The 19,240-nt window shown below is 46.2% G+C and overlaps 1 protein-coding gene across 2 annotated transcripts in view; it reads left to right on the top strand.

The window, feature by feature from the left end:
- Positions 1-19,017, top strand: part of CLIC5 (chloride intracellular channel 5) — a 171,508-nt gene extending 152,491 nt beyond the window's left edge. For both annotated transcript variants that reach the window (XM_061398336.1, XM_061398337.1), the window contains exons 5-6: positions 7,985-8,169; positions 14,175-19,017. In XM_061398336.1, coding sequence (XP_061254320.1) covers positions 7,985-8,169; positions 14,175-14,342 — 353 coding nt within the window. In that variant the 3' untranslated portion in view covers positions 14,343-19,017. The remainder of the gene's footprint in view (positions 1-7,984; positions 8,170-14,174) is intronic.
- Positions 19,018-19,240: the final 223 nt, after the last annotated feature.

Below are 19,240 nucleotides of genomic sequence, written 5' to 3'. Positions count from 1 at the left end.
GGAGGGAATTACACTGTCCATCACAAAGCTGAAAGTCCTAAACACCCCTTAGAATATCTTTGTCTGTCCTCAAAATTGCATTCTTTATGATAGCATCCACGTTTCTGCACATCTGGCCTGTACCTCCTCTTCCCCCACCCCTCACAACTCTCCTGGACCATTCTGCTGTTCCAGCCTCCTCCTCTCTCCTTGATCTTTGGCCCTTGGGCATCTCATAGGAGCAATCTGACCTCTCTCAGTTTCTAAAGAAAACCTGCTTCTTCCAAAAGGCAAGGGAGAAGTGATAGAACAGTCTATTTGATTTTTTTTTTCTTGTTCCCACCACGTTTTCATTCATGCTTAAAACTATCAACAAGGTGTCGCCATCTTTGTATTTTCTCTCCAAAAATATGTGATAGCCAGAAGCATCTCTGCTGTGGTGTGCCTCAAACCACAGCTGCATATTTCTTTTTGCATCCTTTATATCAACATGCTCTCAAATGATAAGATGAAAAGTAAAACCTTCATTCAGGCTTAGATGGTAAAGAATCTGCCTGCAATGTGGGAGATACGGGTTCAACACCTGGGTTGGGAAGATACCCTGGAGAAGGGAATGGCTACTGACTCCAGTATTCTGGCCTGGAGAATTCCATGGACTGGCAGGCTACAGTCGATGGGGTTGCAGAGTCAGACGTGACTGAGTGACTCACACGTTCACTTTCACTTTTCTCAATCCTCCAGGTATTTCTCAATATCTAGATATGTCATCCTTCATAGGCAAAACCCAAATGGACTTCTCTTTCCACCTAGACGTTTTGCTCTTACTCAGGCAATGGGACAGCACTGGCCCTGAGCACAGGCAGAGTTGCTATTGTTAATGAGGAATGAAGTGAAGAATCCTGGTAGGCTCCATCTTCAGAGATAACTCCTTCTAGATTCAATCATGGTAGCTGAGAGCACCAACGATATAGCTAACATCAAGCCATTAATAGCAGAGTGCAAATATGGTATCAATTAGCTGGGCTTCCCAGGTGGCGCCAGTGGTAAAAAATCTGCCTGCCAGTGCCGGAGACACAAGAGACATAGGTTTGATCCCTGGGTTGGGAAGATCCCCTGGAGTAGTAAATGGCAAACCACTCTAGTATTTTTGCTTAGAAAATTCCATGGACAGAGGAGCCTGGCGGGCTACAGTCCATGGGGTCACATGAGAGTTAGACAGGACTGAGCGTACACACAGTCAGTGTGTATGCTGAAGCTAGGACATGAGGAATGATACCCTGACAGCCATGCTCTTGTCAGGGATAAGGGGATATGAGAATGGCCTGCAGCATAGTGGGAAGATGCAAGTCTGAATGGACCCCCAACAGCCGTGGGCCCATCCTTGGCACCCAGAGATGGCCTTGCAGAGTAGAAGAAGTTTAAGTTTTGGAGTCCAACAGCCCCTGTTTTAAATCCTGGTTTTGCTCCTAAGTCATATAATAAGACTACTATTTTGAAAACATTTTTCTTTTTGTCTTCCTGGGTACATGATTCTAATATGTCCTAGCCATCAGCTTCAAGAGAGATTAGGGTTCTATAGAAGGAATTCTAAGAAAGAGAAAAAAAATTCAGTATTTAGCTTCTGTTACTCAAAATAGCATTTGTAAAAGACAGTAGCCTTGTAAGCCAAGCTATTGTCTTAAAACATTCTAAATGGCCTTTATTTCTCAAAGTTAGCATGTTAAGAATTAGGCCTGGAGGAATCAACACTCACGGGGGCTTGCTGCTCTGTGGTTGATGAAATCTCTGACAGAGGAAATGGAAATGAGACAGGGGTTTGGGGGATGAAGGAGGAGAGGGAGCTAGAGATGTGTCTGGAGAGCCTCGCAGGGTGCTATGCTTGGGTATCCTTCTCAAGGAAAGTTCTGGACAGAGGCTAGCATCCCATCTGTTACCACCACTGGAAGGTCGATATCCCCATGGTAAGTCTGGAAGGATGTGAAGGGGCAGCATCACTGAGAAGAGCCCCAGGCCCGGTGGTAGCCTTCCACACAGCAGACCCCAGGACTTCTGTCGCCCCTGTGCTGGGAGGTCCCAGGAGCCTCCTCCCCCACCCTCCTCAGGGGGACGAGCCAGGGAGAGGAAGGCTGTCTGAGAAACTGAGCATTTTTATGCAAAAGAGGGACTATTTTATGCTCTAGAGGGACTATTTTGATTATTACATCTACTAGGTTCTAATCCAGAATGGACTAAATTAGTGCTGTGGTTTTCCCATGACCCAAGGGTTGGGAGCTTGTAAGGAAGACCAGAGTGGTTAAAAACAAAACCGGCTATGTTCTTCATGATACATCCCGGGAGTCGTTTGAACAACCTGCTGGCACAGGCCTGTGTGCCTTGGATGAGACTGAGACTCAATTTCTTTATCTGTTCAATGGGAATGAATAACAGCTCTCATCTCAGTAGCTTCGCTGTGTACTTAAATGGTCGGTGGTGTAAACAGCCCTGTTCCACTTCAGAACAGCAGTGTTTTTCTTACTGGTGCTGGGGAGTAGGCTTCGAGCAGTGAAAGGTGCGCAGTAGGGCGCAGGTACCGGGACGTGGGACCAGCTCCCAGTGAGCACCGTCTTCTCCACGGCAGAGGTGAACAGACCCCCATTCAGGCTGCAGACGACGGTCAGAGGTGGACCCCTGGCTCTCCTCTATCTGCAAGCTCGCATGCCAGAGAAAATCCGCATATGAGAGACTGAGAACAGAGCAATCCGGGCCCACAGTCCTTTCACCTGCGACGTCTGCGTGGCTCCAGGTGAATTTTGAGCCCCCAGGGGTCTGCACGGCCCTTTTTGCTCCTCAGTACCCCTGCTGCATAAAGCATGTCAGCAAAGCATGCCTCAAAGCAGGGCTGAGCCACACTTGCAAGAGCTCGTTGGAGGCTGAGTCTTGGCTCCCTGGTCTCCATTCAGCCTCCATGCCCGGGTAAGAGTATATTATTTTCTTAGCTCAAATTGCAGTTTCCAAGTCATTATTTCTCTACAACGAGAAAACAATATTGGGTCTTATGTAATATCAACCTCAATGAATCTGGAAGTGATCATGGAATGGGTGGATTTTTTTCCCCCTCCTTAAGAAAGAGAAAAATAAATTTGAGATTGTTTGCATATGGCTGAGAATATTTATGAACTATTCCCCTTGTTTCCTCATCACATATTTTATGCAGTGCGTTTGTGTGTGGTACGGAATAAATCTTACAGGAAGGGCGGGGTGGAGAGGGGAAGAAAGCCGTTCAAGGACTGGAGATCCATCAAGTGCCTGGGACGTTAGTGGTCGGGGGGTCTTGGGGTCTCTGGCTTTAGGCTGGCTTGCTGCTGTCGAAGGGATCCCCCCTCCTCCCTTCTGCTCCCCCTTTCCTCCTCTCAGAGGAAGTCTCTTGGAGGGAGAGTTTCAGATGCCAACACGGAAGGAATTAACATCATCTTGTCGCTCTGCTTTCTTTCACATCCCCTTCACTCTCACCAGAGCAGAAAGTTCAACAGCAACAGTTTCACAACCTGGGTGCCGTCAGCCAAAAAAGATCATTAAACTCTATAGAGACCAGATTGAGCCAGAGTCAGGGGAATGAATGAGTTGGCAGGTAGAAGAGCAAAGAACTGGCAAAGAGCATATCAGTGCTGGCCTTTGTCATTCGGTAACACAGCACCGTGTTGGCATGCAAGCATGTGAGTCTAGCTCCCCCCAGCCCTGCCTCTCAACACGGCTTGTCACCGAGAAGGATCCCAAGGGAGGCTAAGGGACAGAACCGTGGCTGGACATTTGGTCAGTAAGAGAAGCCAGGCTCCAAGCTGTCGATTTCTTCCTTTCAGTACTGGGGTTCAGAATTGGAGCTTAGGCTGTCTCGAGCTCTGGTGCACCTTGGATTGTTGAGGGATATACTGACCAATAGCTCAGTTGGTAAAGAATCTGCCTCCAATTCCTGGGTCAGGAAGATCCTCTGGAGAAGGGATAGGCTGCCCACTCCAGTATTCTGGCCTGGAGAATTCCATGGACTGTATAGTCCATGGGGTCGCAAAGAGTCGGACACAACAGAGTGACTTTCACTTCACCACTTCACTTCATACTGACCAAGGGTGTGGCCTGAGGGACAGAGAGCAGGATGATCGCCCGGTTTGCTAACACAATGGCAGTAACTGTCAGTAACTGATATCCTAATAGGAGCCTGGTATCGGATGGTGCACTTTCCCTGCATTGGCCGAGTTAATCCTCGCACTGGCCTTATAAGAGATCTTTAGTCCCATAGTTGAGATGAGAAAAGTGATACTCAGAGGGGTTGAGGAACTTGCCCACTCTCACACTTCAAAAGTGCCAGGATCAGGGACATTTCCAGAGTTTGTGGAGTAGAAAGTCAATACAATAAATAGGGAATTTGAAAAGTCATGTTCAGAGCCTTGGAGTGTTTGCCTCAGCAGCATCACAGTAAACTCACCCTTAGGTGTGTGTGCTCAGTCGTTTGTCTGACTCTGAGACCCCATGAGGTGAAGCCTGCCAGGCTCCTCTGTCCGTGGAATTCTCCAGGCAAGAATATTGGAGTGGGTTGTCATTTCCTTCCCCTGGGGAACTTCCCAACCCAGGGGTTGAACCCACATCTCCCGTGTCTCCTACCACTGTGCCACCTGGAAAGCCCTACAACTTACCCTGGGTGGGGTCAGAATTTAAATGCAAGAATAGTTCTGTCACGTGGGCCCTCTCTGCAGCTTCATCTCCTCTTCTTTCTACCATGATTGTCTCCAATTCTGACCTTCACATTCCTGATCAAAACGCACAAACAGGAGTGATGCACTGATACACACAGCACGTCCTCAGAGCATCCGGACGTGGTGTGTTACACGGTGGGTCATGGCTGTGATGTAAGGCAATGAGGTCATAGCTGTGACGTAAGGCAATGAGGTCATAGCTGTGACGTAAGGAGGAGAAGGGGACGACAGAGGATGAGACGGTTGGATGGTATTACTGACCTGATGGACATCAGCTCAAGGAGTTGGTGAGGGACGGGAAGCCTGGTGTGCTGCAGGCCATGGGGTTGCAAAGAGTCAGACATGACTGAGCGACTAAACTGAACTGAAGGCAATGACCCTGGCTGTTCTCAAACTTTACCCGTCCACCTTGAGAAATTGCTGGAGAGAGAGTTTAAATTTCTCCAGAATCATCCCCCTAATGAGCTTCAGTTGCTGTTCTAAGACTCTCTTACCAAATCTCACAATGTTTCCAAGCCTGGGCACTCGGGCAGGTACCAGCTCAGGGGTCTGGGGAGCTTTTGGAGTTAGAACCTGCAACGTCTCCTACCCTATCCGTGCCTCTTTCCCTCAGATGGTATCAGCTCATCACAGTTCAACAGGAATTCAATTTGATTGTTCCTTTCTCCGTTAGAAGCAAGATTTTGTTATCATCTCCGTAACTGAAAGGGGCAGCAGGGTTTGTGGAAGCAAACAGACCCAACATAAACCACAGCTGTTTGGGTGGGGGTGGGGTGGGGTGCTAAGAAGTACTGTTGAGCATCCACCCTCTGCTGGTGCGCTTCAATAGGCCTGCAGTCCCATCCCAGTCTAGACAATTACTAAGGGGAATACAAGCATTTTTCCCAGCCCTGCTCAGTCTTTTCTCTCAAACTGGAAACACAAAGCAGATGATGAAGTCCAAGTTCAAATGCCACGCCAGGGAGAAGGAAGTGTTGAGAAACCACGTCCAACCTCCAGCCTGTTTTCAAACATTCCAGTAAGTGTTCAATGGCCATATCTTGGGCTGGTGTCATTTCATTGTCTCAGACAAAGGTTCTGACAAACATGGATTATGTGAGGAGGGGCTGACAGAAGGCACATTTGGGAAAAATCTGAACAAGAGCACAACCCTCTGGGCTCTTCTTCTGGGGGCAACTCCTCCCTTTCATCTGCTGGAATTAACATCCAGCCTGATTCCCATCATCTCAGTGTCATGCTCTAAACCAGAGTCTGGAAAGAACAGCCCTGGGGGTGGGTGCGGGGCTGGGGGGGCGGTGGGTGGTGCGGAGTGCTGGGACTGATAACGCAGATGCAGTGACTTGGCTGGCCGTCTCCTCTGGCTTTGTTCTCGGAGCCTAGGTAGACAGTTTCTAGGCTAGAGAATGACTCTGAGTGATGGTGACATCCTACAACTGCTCCTTTGAGTATTTTGCTCTGTTCTTTAATATATTTATATAATTTTTAAGTTGATATGTTGTGTTTTCCTTTTTATTCAGTTCAGAAATTTTCTTCCAGGGAAGTCTCTGTTCTGCTGTTATATGTGAATGAATTATTGGCCAGATAATCCCTGGGACAAGGCTGGAAAAGCCTTCTGCCGTATTATCTTCCCTTGGATGTTCCCTCCTTGAGGGACAGGTTTCCATGCATCCAGGGTTGCACATTTCTGGGGGAGCCCACTGCCTGTTTTATTCGCCCTTCCGTTTTAGACTGCTCTGGGCTTCCCTGGTGGCTCAGACAGTAAAGAATCCACCTGCAATGCAGGAGCCCTGGGTTCCATCCCTGGGTCAGGAAAATCCCTTGGAGAAGGGAATGGCTACCCATTCCAGTATTCTTGCTTGGAGAGTTCCACGGACAGAGAAGCCTGGAGAGCTACAGTCTATGGCATTGCAACGAGTCAGCCACAACTCAGTGACTAACACTTTAGAACAGCCCCTCTAAATTAAACTCAAGGATGCCTCCTTGATATCAACTGGTTCTCTGGGGCAACCCTGGACATGGGTACTCACTGTCCTATGTCCTGTCTTCCTGGAAGCTTTGACCCCTCTCCTTCTCAGGTTGGGTTAGCCAAGGCTAAGGCTTCCCCCAAATCTGGTGCCTATCTCTGTTCTAGAATGTCTATATAGCTATTATTTCCTTATTTAATAGCCTTTTCTTCCTACAAAATTAGTATGTGGATTAATTGCAGAATATTGGCAAAATTTGGTTAAGCAAAACAAGAAAATGAAAGTTGATAATTATTATGGTATCTGCTGGAGATGAGAACTATAATGGCTTTGATAGATATCCTGATACTTGTATTTCTGTATTTATGTTATCTTTTAAAAAAATGGATTAGCAAGTGTTTACTGTTTGGTTAAGGTTCACTTTTTCAGGCTGTTTAATACTCCCCTATGGCATGGTGTACTGGCTGTCAGATTCTCTCTGGTGTGTGTTCAGTTCAGTTCAGTCGCTTAGTCATGTCTGACTCTTTTTAACCCCATGGACTGCAGCATGCCAGGCTTCCCTGTCTATCACCAACTCTCGGAGCTTGCTCAAACTCATGTCTGTTGAGTCGGTGATGCCATCCAACCATCTCATCCTCTGTAGTCCTGTTCTCCTCCCTCCTTCAATCACTCCCAGCATCAGGGTTTTTTCAAATGAGTCAGTTCTTCACATCAGGTGGCCAGTGTTGGAGTTTCAGCTTTAGCATCAGTCTTTCCAATGAATATTCAGGACTGCTTTCCTTTAGGATGGACTGGTTGGATCTCCTTGCAGTCCAAGGGACTCTCAAGAGTCTTCTCCAACACTGCAGTTCAAAAGCATCAATTCTTCGGTGCTCAGCTTTAAAGATAGTCCAACTCTCACATCCATACATGACTACTGGAAAAACCATAGCCTTGACTAGACGGACCTTTGTTGGCAAAGTAATGTCTCTGCTTTTTAATATGCTGTCTAAGCGTCTTTTAATTTCATGGCTGCAGTCACCATCTGCAGTGATTTTGAAGCCCCCCAAAAATAAAGTCTCTCACTGTTTCCATTGTTTCCCCATCTATTTGCCATGAAGTGATGGGACCGGATGCCATGATCTTAGTTTTCTGACTGTTGAGTTTTAAGCCAGCCTTTTCACTCTCCTCTTTCACTTTCATCACGAGGCTCTTTAGTGTGTGGGGAGCACTAATAAGACAGGGTTCTGGATAAGCTCCTTTACCCTGAAGTCCCCGTGACTGCATCCAGTGGCAAGGAGGTTGACTAAAGACACTTCCCTTGCTGTTCCATGCCAGCCCTTGAGCGAGGCCTGACCAAGGCTCTGAAGAAGCTGGATGACTACCTGAACACCCCTCTGCCGGAGGAGATCGATGCCGACACTCGCGGGGATGATGAAAAGGGCTCCCGGCGCAAGTTCCTGGATGGGGACGAGTTGACCCTGGCCGACTGCAACCTGTTGCCCAAGCTCCATGTGGTCAAGGTAAGAGCGCTCTACCTGTGGGTGCCCCCCAGATCCACTTCATCGAAGGCCCGGGTCTCTTTCGAGGATGAGACAAGGACAGGGCCGCCTGCTGATGGAGAATCGGAGTTTGAAAATCTCGTGAACAGGGACCCAAAGTCAACCTCTGCTGCATGCTGGCTGTGTAGCCTCTCTGAGCTCCAGTTACACAGGCATGTGTTGCCTAACCAGGGCTGTTGGGAGACTAAATGTGGCCTGAAAATGCCTGCCGTGTTGTAAGGGCTTCTCTGGTGGCTCAGTGGTAGAGAATCTGCTGCCAATGCAGGAGACGTGGGTTCGATCCTGGGGCCAGAAGATCCCCTGGAGAAGGAAATGGCAACCCACTCCAGTACTCTTGCGTGGGAAACCCCATGGACAGAAGACTCTGGTGGGCTACAGTCCTTGGAGTCACAAAAGAGTGGGATATGAGTTTGCGATGAAACAACAGCAAGCCTATTATATGTAGTTACGTATAGTCTTATCACTCCAAAGACCTCTTCCTTACCTTTTCATCATAGGTTTTCACTGGCTACCCACTACCTCATGATCTCTATTAAGCGTGATCTCATATACGTGTTTTCTTTGTGGGCAGACCCACCTTTTGATTTCCTATAGCCACTCCTTGGGGCAGGCAGACAGCATCTTCCTCTTCTACTAGTTAAAAAGCTGGAGGTTGCAAAGAAATGATAATTATTTTTGCTACCATTGCTTCCCAATCATGGTCGATACAGAGAGTAATCTTTCCTATCCAGCCTTAGGATCCGAGAAATGGAAAGAAGAGGGGAATTCTGAGTCATCCCAATCTCCCATCCCAAAGTGGACCTCTTCCTGTGTGTCTGTGACAGGCTTCAGTGAAGCTGTGACTGCATGTTTCTGATGACACAGAGCCCTCTGCCTACCAAGCCAGCCCTACCATTTTGGACGGCTCTAGTTATTAAGAGCCATCTTTCCTTACATGGAGCCCAAACCTGCCTCCCTGCTTGCTTGGTTCTCTGGAACAACACAGAACAGGGCTGCTCTCTTCATCTCATTTGAAGACAGCAGTTTTGTCCCCTGAATTTCTCTGAACTGGGGTTCCGTGGTGGCAATGCAGGAGACCTGGGTTCGATCCCTGGGTTGGGAAGATCCTCTGGAGAAGGAGATGGCCACCCACTCCAGTATTCTTGCCTGGGAAATCCCATGGACAGAGGAGCCTGGTGGGCTACAGTCCATGGGGTCACAAAGAGTCAGACACGACTGAGCAACTAAATAACAGCAACTATAACATATACATGTATATATGTTGTTTTTCAGATTCTTTTCCATTATAGGTTAGTATAAGATATTATAGTTCCCTGTGCTATACAGTAGGGCCTTGTTGTTTAGATATGTTATTAATATATATAGTAGTGTGTATATGTTAATTCCAAACTCCTAATTTATCTCCCCTACCCCCACTATCCCTTTTGATAATCATAAGTTTGTTTTCTAGCACATCCTTTTCTGACCCTCATCAGTCCAGAGAAAAAGACAGTGGGATCATAGAGCTAGACTGCTCTCTTTTTCTACATCTGTTGATCTCTTACAGTCTCAGTCAGACAAAAGTTCTGTGAGGATAGGTCTTGTCCAAGCCTAATGGTGGGTACATGGTAGCCCTTTAATTAACAGTCATTGGTTGACCATTTGATCACCTAGCTTGTGACACTCAGTTTCTTTCCACCTGTCACTAAGGAGAATCAGACACAGTCATTTATCAGTTGGATATCTGCCTGTTGGTTTTCGGCTGATGTCCTGAGCTGGAAATCAGAACCCTTCATTCAGAGCACACACCAAGTGGAGTTGAAACATAAGCTGAGCTTGCCCTGGTGCTCCCAAGGGATGCATCAGGGCTGGATCCTGGGAGGGAATCATGCTTGCCAGGGCTGATGGGCAGAGAAAATGCAATCCATTCATATGAAGACACTTTGGGGTTCAGGGCCAAGCCAATGGTGATTGGTAAGTCTGTCCAAGCTGTTTGTCTTTGAAGTTATTAATAACTGCACGGTCACCCCACTTTCAAAACATCCTTTATTCTCTTTCCTTGAGGACGAAGTGGCACCATTATGGGTGATATGATTCTATCAGTAACACTATCAGAGGTCATGGGAAGAACACCATTCTAGAAGTCCAGAAACTCAAGTTCTGTTGTCGTTGAGTCGCTCAGTCATGTTTGACTCTTTGCAACCCCATGGACTGCAGCATGCCGAACTTCCCTGTCCTTTACTATCTCCTGGTGTTTCCTCAAAGTCGTGTCCATTGAGTCGGTGGTGTCATCCAACCATCCCATCCTCTGTTGTTCCCTTCTCCTCCTGCCCTCGATCTTTCCCAGCACCAGGGTCTTTTCCAATGGGTCGGCTGTTCGCATTAGGTGACCAAATTATTGGCGCTTCAGCATCAGTCCTTCCAATGAATATTCAGGATTGATTTCCTTTAAGAATGACTGGCTTGATCTCCTTGCTGTCCAAGAGACACCACCAACCAGCAGCAGGAGCTGGGACAAGTCGTTTACTCTTTGGGGAAGTCGTTTTTCTCATGTCTGAAAGAAGAGGTGTGGATGATTATTTTCCTTCTTGCCTCTTCCCCTCTCTTCCTCCCCGTCTCTCAGTCACACATGGTTGGACCACCCACTCAAGAATCACGTGTCCAATTAGGTGGACAAATGGGCCTCCCAGGCCCCATGCTTCATCCTCCGGTTCCTCCAGTTCCTTCCAGCACTAGACTCCCAGTTACGCCCATCCTTGGATGATGTTCAGTGCGTCATTCACTTGGAGGAGCTGGAGTTCGGAAGGAGGATGACCCACAAAAGGACAAAGGCTGGGCCTCGCTTCCCATCTCCTTGGATTTCTGCTGATCCAGCTTATCAGAGCCCAGAGCCCTGGCAAACCTCTAAAGTGCAGAAAGCATGAAAGGAGAGCCAAGTCAGACCTCCAGTTTGGCTTCAGATGCCAAGACTTAATCTGGGCTGGGGGAGCTAACTGTTTTCATATGAAAGCAAATTCAGAACATGAGCATGGAGGTTCCTGCTGACGTCAGAGCTTCTCCCGCACGCGTTCCCTCCCTCTCTCTCATTGGCTTTCCTTCAGCTTTATCTGCATCCTTGGAGGCCGAGTTGCTCCAGCCCCACTGCTCGCTGACAGCCTGGTTTGAACTTTCATTGTCTGGCTGCCTCCTATTCTCATCTCCCAACTCGAGCCAATATGTGAGGAAAGAACCAGCTCTGGTCAAGCTCAGGGTGTATGGATCTGGGCAGGGAGGGGCATGTGGGACTCTTGTCGTCTCCCACAAGACCCTTGTTCTCCACCACCCCCCAGACCCTCACGTGGCACAGGGACCTGTTTAGCCCCTGCAGCAAACAGGAAGGGAGCTATACATATAAACACAAATATAAATTCATATGTTGAGTCTCTGTTGTTTCCCAGTTCAAATTATATCCTTTAAAAACCTGAAAATAAATTCCAGCAGCGAAAGACTCAAGGCCACCCCATGGATTAGTTTTTTTTAATGGATGTCTTGACCTTATTATGGCTCTTTTTCTTTCCTTTTCTCCATTTAAAAAATTGGAGTATAGTTCATGTACAATATAAGTTACAGGGGTACAACAGTAATTCACAGTTTTTAAAGGCTATACTCCATGTATGGTGGTATGGAAGTCACTCGGTCGTGTCCAGCTCTTTGTGACCCCATGGACTATAGCCCACCAGGCTCCTCTCTCTGTCCATGGAATTCTCCAGGCAAGAATACTGGAGTGGGTTGCCATTCCCTTCTCCAAGGTATCTTCCCTACCCAGGGATCAAACCTGCATTGCAGGCAGATTCTTTACCATCTGAACCACCAGGGAAGCCTATACTCCACGTGTAGCTACTATAAAATACTGACTATATTCTCTGTATTATACAATACACACTTAGAGCTTATGTTATACATAGTAGCTGGTGCCTCCTAATCCCCTACCTCTGTTTTGCCCTTCCCGTCTGGTAACCACTAGTCTGTTCTCTGTATCTAGTTTTCTCTTTTAGATTCCACATATAAATTGTAACATACATTTTTTGTCTCTGTCTGACTTATTTCATTTAGCAAAATGCTCTCTAAGTCCATCCATGTTGTCGCAAATGGCAGAATTTCATTCTTTTTCATGCCTGAGTAGTATTCCATGGTGTATATGTATCACATCTTCTTTATCCATTCATCTGTTGATAGGCATTTAGGTTGCTCCCATGTCTTGACTACTGTAAATAGTACTTCTATGAACATTGGGGTGCATGTATCTTTTCAAATTAGTATTCTTTTTTTTTTTTAAAGATATGTACTCAGAAGTGGAATTACCAAATCATATGGGGGTTCTGTTTTTAGTTTTTTGAGAAACTTTCATATGTTTTCCACAGTGGCTGCACCGATTTATATTCTGTGGGCTTTTTTCATTCTCTCTGGCAGTTTCAAGCTGCTTCCCTCATTGGAGCCTCCACCCCTGCATAGATTTGCTCCTGACCCAAGACAGCCTCTTCTTAAGGCTGTGGGCAGCCCCAGGGCCCCTTCCTCTTGCAGTGAAGACAGGGCTTTGTCCAAGGACCCTGAACCCATCTCTTGTGCTCATTGGCCACACCTATCCTGGATGGACAGACACTGCCAGGTGGCTTCGGTACTGACCTCCCCAAACCAGTTATATTAACCGAAAGAATTTAATATGAAGAAGTGCTAAGTACCTAAGAACTAGGGAGGCGATATGTACCTTGTGGTTCCTTCTTCAGGGCAGGGGGCAAAGGGAAGAGTTTGGAATGATCAAAACTTGAACTATACAATAGCCAAGACATGGAAACAAACCGAATGTCCATTGACAGATGACGGATAAAGAAGATGTGGTGGGTCTCAATGAATTCTGACATTAGATGATGTTTCTTGAGCACTTAAAGCCAGCACCTCCCCCAGATGACTTTTATGTATATTAAATAACTTACTACTCCAAGGTAGGTCATCTTATTATTTCCATTTTAGAGAAAAAGAATTTGGGGCTCAGAGAAGTTAAGTAGCTCGTCCAAGATCACACCATTGTCAAGTAATGGGGTCAGGATTACAGATCTAGTCATCTGGGATCCAGAGCCCACGCTTTTAACCACTATGCTATTGTCTTTCAATACAAACACCACTTCCCCAGAAGGCTCAGGTCCACAGCCCCGAGTGTGGCAGACAAGGGAGAGAACAGGAATCACCGTCTGTTCACCTCCACATACCCTGAAGCTCCATATGCATTCCGGCATCTAACTTGCATGTTTTTTTGCTTTGCATTCCCTTCTGTAGATAAGGCTGGATGGGGGAAGAAAATAGTTGTCTATAATTCTATCAGTCAGACGTATCTTCTGCTAACAGATTGGTGTATATACTTCTGCTCATCATACATATTCCTCCTAATGCTTTATACTGTACTTCCAACTGAACAGCCTCTTGAAGCGTTCTTCAAGTCCCTGAAATTTTCTCTGCAACCTCATTTTTCATGGCTCTCCAGTATGCCACTGCATGTATATATGACAACGTATTTATCCATTCATGTGTTGTTGGACATTTGTGTTGGGTACCTTTTTTTTTTTTTTTTGCTATTTCCAAATAGTCCTGCAGTCCTATTTACAAGAAACTAAATCTTCTTATACACTCACGATATTTCCTAGGAAAGGAATACCTAGAAGCAGAAGTACTAGATCAGAGGACAAATTATACTTGCTTGGGAAAATATAATACAACAAAAATAAAAAAAATAGCATATGATAATTAAATCAAATAGTGTTGCATTAAAAAGGCGGCACCATCACCTTGCATGACAAGTGTCTTGCTGCTGGCCCCTGGGGGACACATGGAGGGTCTTCCCGCTGTGCACACACAGGGCCACATCACTGATCCTTCCCGATGATCTATTTCACGCTGCCACATCACCAACACTTCCTGGTGATCTATTTCACGCTTTAACGCCATCTCTATTGCAGATTGTGGCCAAGAAATACCGCAACTACGATTTCCCGGCTGAGATGACGGGTCTGTGGCGGTACCTCAAGAACGCCTACGCCCGGGACGAGTTCACCAACACCTGCGCTGCCGACAGCGAGATCGAGCTGGCCTATGCGGACGTGGCCAAGCGCCTCAGCCGATCCTGAACTTGGCCGTCTCGCCCCATCGCTGCTGCAGAAGGACTCCACCGTCTCCCCAAGGACTCTGGCTTCACACACTTCTCTTCCACGCCACCTCTGGAAACTTCTGTCTCTATCAGGCCACATCTCTCTGGCATCCTTGGAACCCCCCCGCCTGCTGGCTTTGACCAAAGTCAGCGCCATCTCCCTTTGGTCAGGCAGGAATCCCGCAAGCAGAAAAGAGAGAAACGGTCAAGCTGTCAGCCTTTCGGACCTGGACTGGGTTCCGTGTGTTTGGGGGTCGGTGCCGGGGGGAACCCTGTCTGTGGGATTGTCACTGGCCCCTTTTGCCAATATTGAAATATCTCCTGAGATGCATTAGAAACCTACAACATGCTGTCCTTATCCACCCCTCCTCTTTGTCAGTAACTCCAAGGCCAAACGCCCTCTTCGTTCTTATTAGAAAGAGGTGCACGGCTGTGTTAGTGGAGACAGAGAGTGGATGGGGCAGACGTGGGTCTGGGCACGTGGCAGACACACCTCCAGTCACTCAGCACTTTCTAGCATTGTCACTTCGGGCACTGAAGGCCAGACTGGAAAACAACTTCAGACAGTCTCAGTTTTCTGCAGTGCTGGGCACAGTCTGATGTGATCACATACCTGGCTTGATGCTGATCTCTATTATTTGTCCAGGCCTTGCCAGGAAGGGAAATTGGCATGCCATTCCAAACTGGGGTACCTGGGGAGGGGAGGGGAGGGGAGGAGTGTTGATGCCAAAAGGCCCGTGGGGTCTACCAGCCATGGGGTTTGCTTGCTTATGGGAATGGTTTCATTGGGGATTACATGCCTGGGTTTGACTATGTTTATCCACGGTTGAATTTTGGTCTCTGAGAAAGCAGATGGGAGTGTGGGGGGTGGGGGGATGGATGCAGGAGGCTAAGAAGACCTTTGTATGAGGCTCAGTGTTCCCTGGGAATCTTCTAGATAGATCTTTTCTCTTATGATCTAAGTCTCGAACCAGTGATGTCATGTAGCTGCCATCTTCATAGCAAAATACCAACAATTGACCAAAAATGACTCTCCAGCTTCTTCAAGTTGTTCCTGGATGTGGGTCTGTGAGCTGGGTGCTCTCTGATTCAGCTGCAGCCTCTGATGTGTGAGAGATACATTTAGGAGGTGGCTTGATCGTGGAACCTTAGGAAGAAAGTCCATGGGCCTTTCTGATTGGGAAACCATGTGGTTTAAACTCAAAGAAAAAATACACGTGCATCTGGGTAAATTTTCCTACCGTCTGATTCCAATGCCCGATGAAAAAGAGGAAGCTGTTTTTTAGCTAGCATTTCACTCTGTAGTCATTCTCCTTGAGTTTCACCTCCTTAAACGCTTACCCTGCCTGAGCACAGGAAACTGTGCAGAGGAAACGAAGAAAAATGAACTAGTCATGAGCTCCCTCTTGCCATGAATGCCCTGGGAGAAAGTCCACCCGCCGCAGACCCTTACCTTCAACAATCCTCCCTTCTGTGTTACCTGTTGATGGAGGCTGAGGCTCCCAAGTGCCCGAAAGCCCCAGGACTTGGCTCGCTGCTCAGTGAGGGCAGGACAGCACGGGGCCTTCTTGTAGAAACATCACGAGGTTCTAACCCAAGCAATATCTGGACCTACCTGCCTCCAGGGATCTCTGGAGAGAAAGGGGACCCAGTGATCAGAGCAGAGGGGAAGAAGCAGAGGGTCCCCTTTAGCCCAGGGAGGAAGATGCCATTTCTCAGTGGGGCATCCTATAAGCCTGAGACCTTTCATTCAAAAGCAGAAAGAATGGATTCATTTCCTCCTCTAAGGGAACCTTTGCAGGACTCCCTGCTAACTTTGTCCCTGGAGATGTTTGAAAAGGCGAACTGATGAGGAAACAATCCTTCTGACAATAGGGAAAAGCCCCATGTTGGTCTCATGGGAGATGAAAGCTTAAATGATCCCAAAGGCCTTTTCATTAGTGTGAAATTCTGTTGTCCTCAGAGATCCTTCCCTGAACATCACAGCATAAGTACGATGATCTAAGAAGCAGTTTACTTTCCCGAGATCCAGAGAGGTGCTGTTCTTGAGGTATACCTGAGAGGCACAGCCAGTGAGCCACGGTGAAAATGGCAGGATGCCCAGGCAGAGAAGCTCCCCCAGGCAGAGTAGCACCCCAGGCAGAGTGCCCCTACAGAGGAGTTTTTGAACCCTGAGGACACTGGATATTCAGAATTCAGCAATTGGCAAGTCTTTAAACACAGCCTTTAAAAACAAACAAGCCAAACTAAATCAATACTGTTGGTTCTAGCTGTTCCTTCTGTGGTTGACTTAGTTTTATATAGTAACCATATTAGGGCACAGGGGTGGGGTTGGAGCAGTTATATGACCCCACCGTAACCATTTAACAGAGGGAGAGGAGTTGTAGATGGATGACATTTCCTGGTACTCAATCCAGGAATATCTATTTATTGCAGCAGCAGATTATCATATGATGCAACCAACTATTGATTTAAAGCTTTAACATCTATGACGAGGTTTATCAGAGTATTTTTAAATAATATTGCCTTATGATGATTCTTTTCCAAAGAGATTTTTCTCCACATCCTTCAGTCTCCCTGGGTTTTGGCCATAACCTTGTCCTGTACACAGCATATCATCTCCCAGCCACAGTGTGGAAAGGTCCTCAGATGTCCTCAGAATCAACTCAGGGAGTATTGAAGGTCTGCAATTTGACCCTGAACTCCAGAGTGTTGAGATGGGAAGTGACCCTTGTTATTGGTCTGGCATGCATATCAATATCTCAAAAAGCATCTCAGTGGCAGTAAGAGGGGATTTACTTGGGTTGAGATTCTATTTTACTCTAGATTTATTTCTCTCCTTTGGTTTTCACATCACTTTTTTTTTTTTTTTTTGGTGGGTTAGCATAGTGTGAGGCAGAGGGAGAAATAAGAATCGTATTCAGAACAATTGTGTTGAATTTACCCATCTTCTCAGTCCTGCCGGCCTCTCAGCTTGCCCTGAGAGAGTGTATTGGATAAGATTTTAACAGCTATAAAAGATGAGCTGGATCAGTAAAATCTAGACTGGTCCAGCACATAGTTCCTTCTATTGCACAGCTTCATTACCTGACACTTCAGAGTTACCAGTATGAGTGTGGCTGTCTTGTTTTGAACAAACGATACAGTTACCTGGCACCAAGCTCATGAGTTGAAAAGTGAAACCCACGCTCCAGTGGGTTGTTTGACCACAGGTCTCCAAACTAGTTTCATCTTCCCAAGAAATGATACTGTCTTCAGTGTTCACTTATCTTGCTGGTGGGGCCATGGAAATGCTTGATCTTTTGATTAGAAAGAGGCCATGCCAAGAATGAGTTTTCCTGGGCTGAATTTTCTAGCATTTGTCAAATGATACAACAGAAACTCTTTGTAACACCTGTACCCCCTGGCCACTCTGCAGAAAGACAAGATCAAGCATCTTAGAATGGTTGTAGAATGGATCACATCTGGAATGGACCCTGAAGATCTAAGATCCTAGAAATCAGCAAGGTCTGGACAAACAGAATGAAAAAGGAGGCAGTGTCAGGAAGATACAGGTCTCAGTTTAGTTCAGTCGCTCAGTCGTGTCCAGTTTTCCATCAGGAGAAAACGGTGAGAGTTGGTGTCTGAAATTAAGTTGGTCTTGGGGCAGGGGACATCCAGTAGGTAGGTCTGTGACTCCTATTTCCAAGGGCCAGGAGGCCAGTTCAGCAGCAGAGGGAACCAAGATGCTGGTGACTTCTCCTTGGAATGAGCAGCATTAACTCATGGTTAAAATAAGTTCAATGATTCCCAAGGGATCACTTCCTTATTTTAAAAAATAACACTTAAAAGCCTCAGGAACATTAGAAAAAGAAGTGTGCATGGGAAGCATCCTGGTTCTGATGTGAGGACTGAAGTGTTCACATCTTGGCTTTGGGACCCTCCTAGCACACACGGCCCATTGGTTTCTATCCACGGCTCTTAGCATGTAATCCAAACAACACATGCCCTCCTATGAATACATCATCCTCTCCCTTTGTCAATATTCTCCTCCCAGCTTAGTTTCAGGATCCTTTCATTTTGTGACGTGGTATGACCCAAAATGTGCATAGTCTTACTTAATGTTACTTAAGGAAATGGATCCAACGTTCCCCTCCTCAACCAAAACAAAAATTAAAAATTGCCTCACTGTAGAGCTTGGGTTAATCTATTTCTATGAAAGCAATCTTTTTTGGCAAAATATAATTTTAAGGATACAGTCATCTATGGTATTTATGTATAAAGATTTTGCAATATTGACTATGTATATGCTTAAAATATAAAATATCTGACTGATGTTTGAACTTGTCTTTCTTTCCTGACCACCTGGCTATCCCATTTTATAAGCTGGAGAGTTAACTAATTTAGCAAAGAAACCTAGCTTTTATAAAAGATCAAACATTTCACTTTATAAAAACACTCCCAGTGATGGTCACTTGACTTTCCTCAAGACCTTTAGCTGTGGTGATAAAACAACAGGACTTGCTTTCAAGCCTTAATAATGTAAAATTCCTTTTTAATGAAGACATTGCTAAGTGTTTTCCTCATGAATCTGAACCAGTTATAAATTTGTTTTCTGGTCTTGATTGGTATTGACTAACTCAAATAAAGTTGGTTTATTTTCAAATAGTACAAAATCGACCATCAGACGTCTTATTGAAGGTGGGGATTTCCTATGCTGTTTGAAATGAGTATGAAATACTTCTTTTTTCCAAACGTTATTTGATTTTCCCATTACAAAAGAAAAGATGTTCATTCTTCTTAAAAATCAAAAGCAAATAAAATTTAAAAAAAAATGAAATAGGGAATTATCTGGCTGTCCAGGTGTTAGGCCTTGATGTTTTCATTGCTATGGTCCGT

The sequence above is a fragment of the Bos javanicus genome, chromosome 23, assembly GCF_032452875.1.
Source record: "Bos javanicus breed banteng chromosome 23, ARS-OSU_banteng_1.0, whole genome shotgun sequence".
Lineage (NCBI taxonomy): Eukaryota > Metazoa > Chordata > Mammalia > Artiodactyla > Bovidae > Bos > Bos javanicus.
The sequence above is the reverse complement of the archived record's forward strand: the minus strand, read 5'-3'. Positions and strand labels throughout refer to the sequence as shown.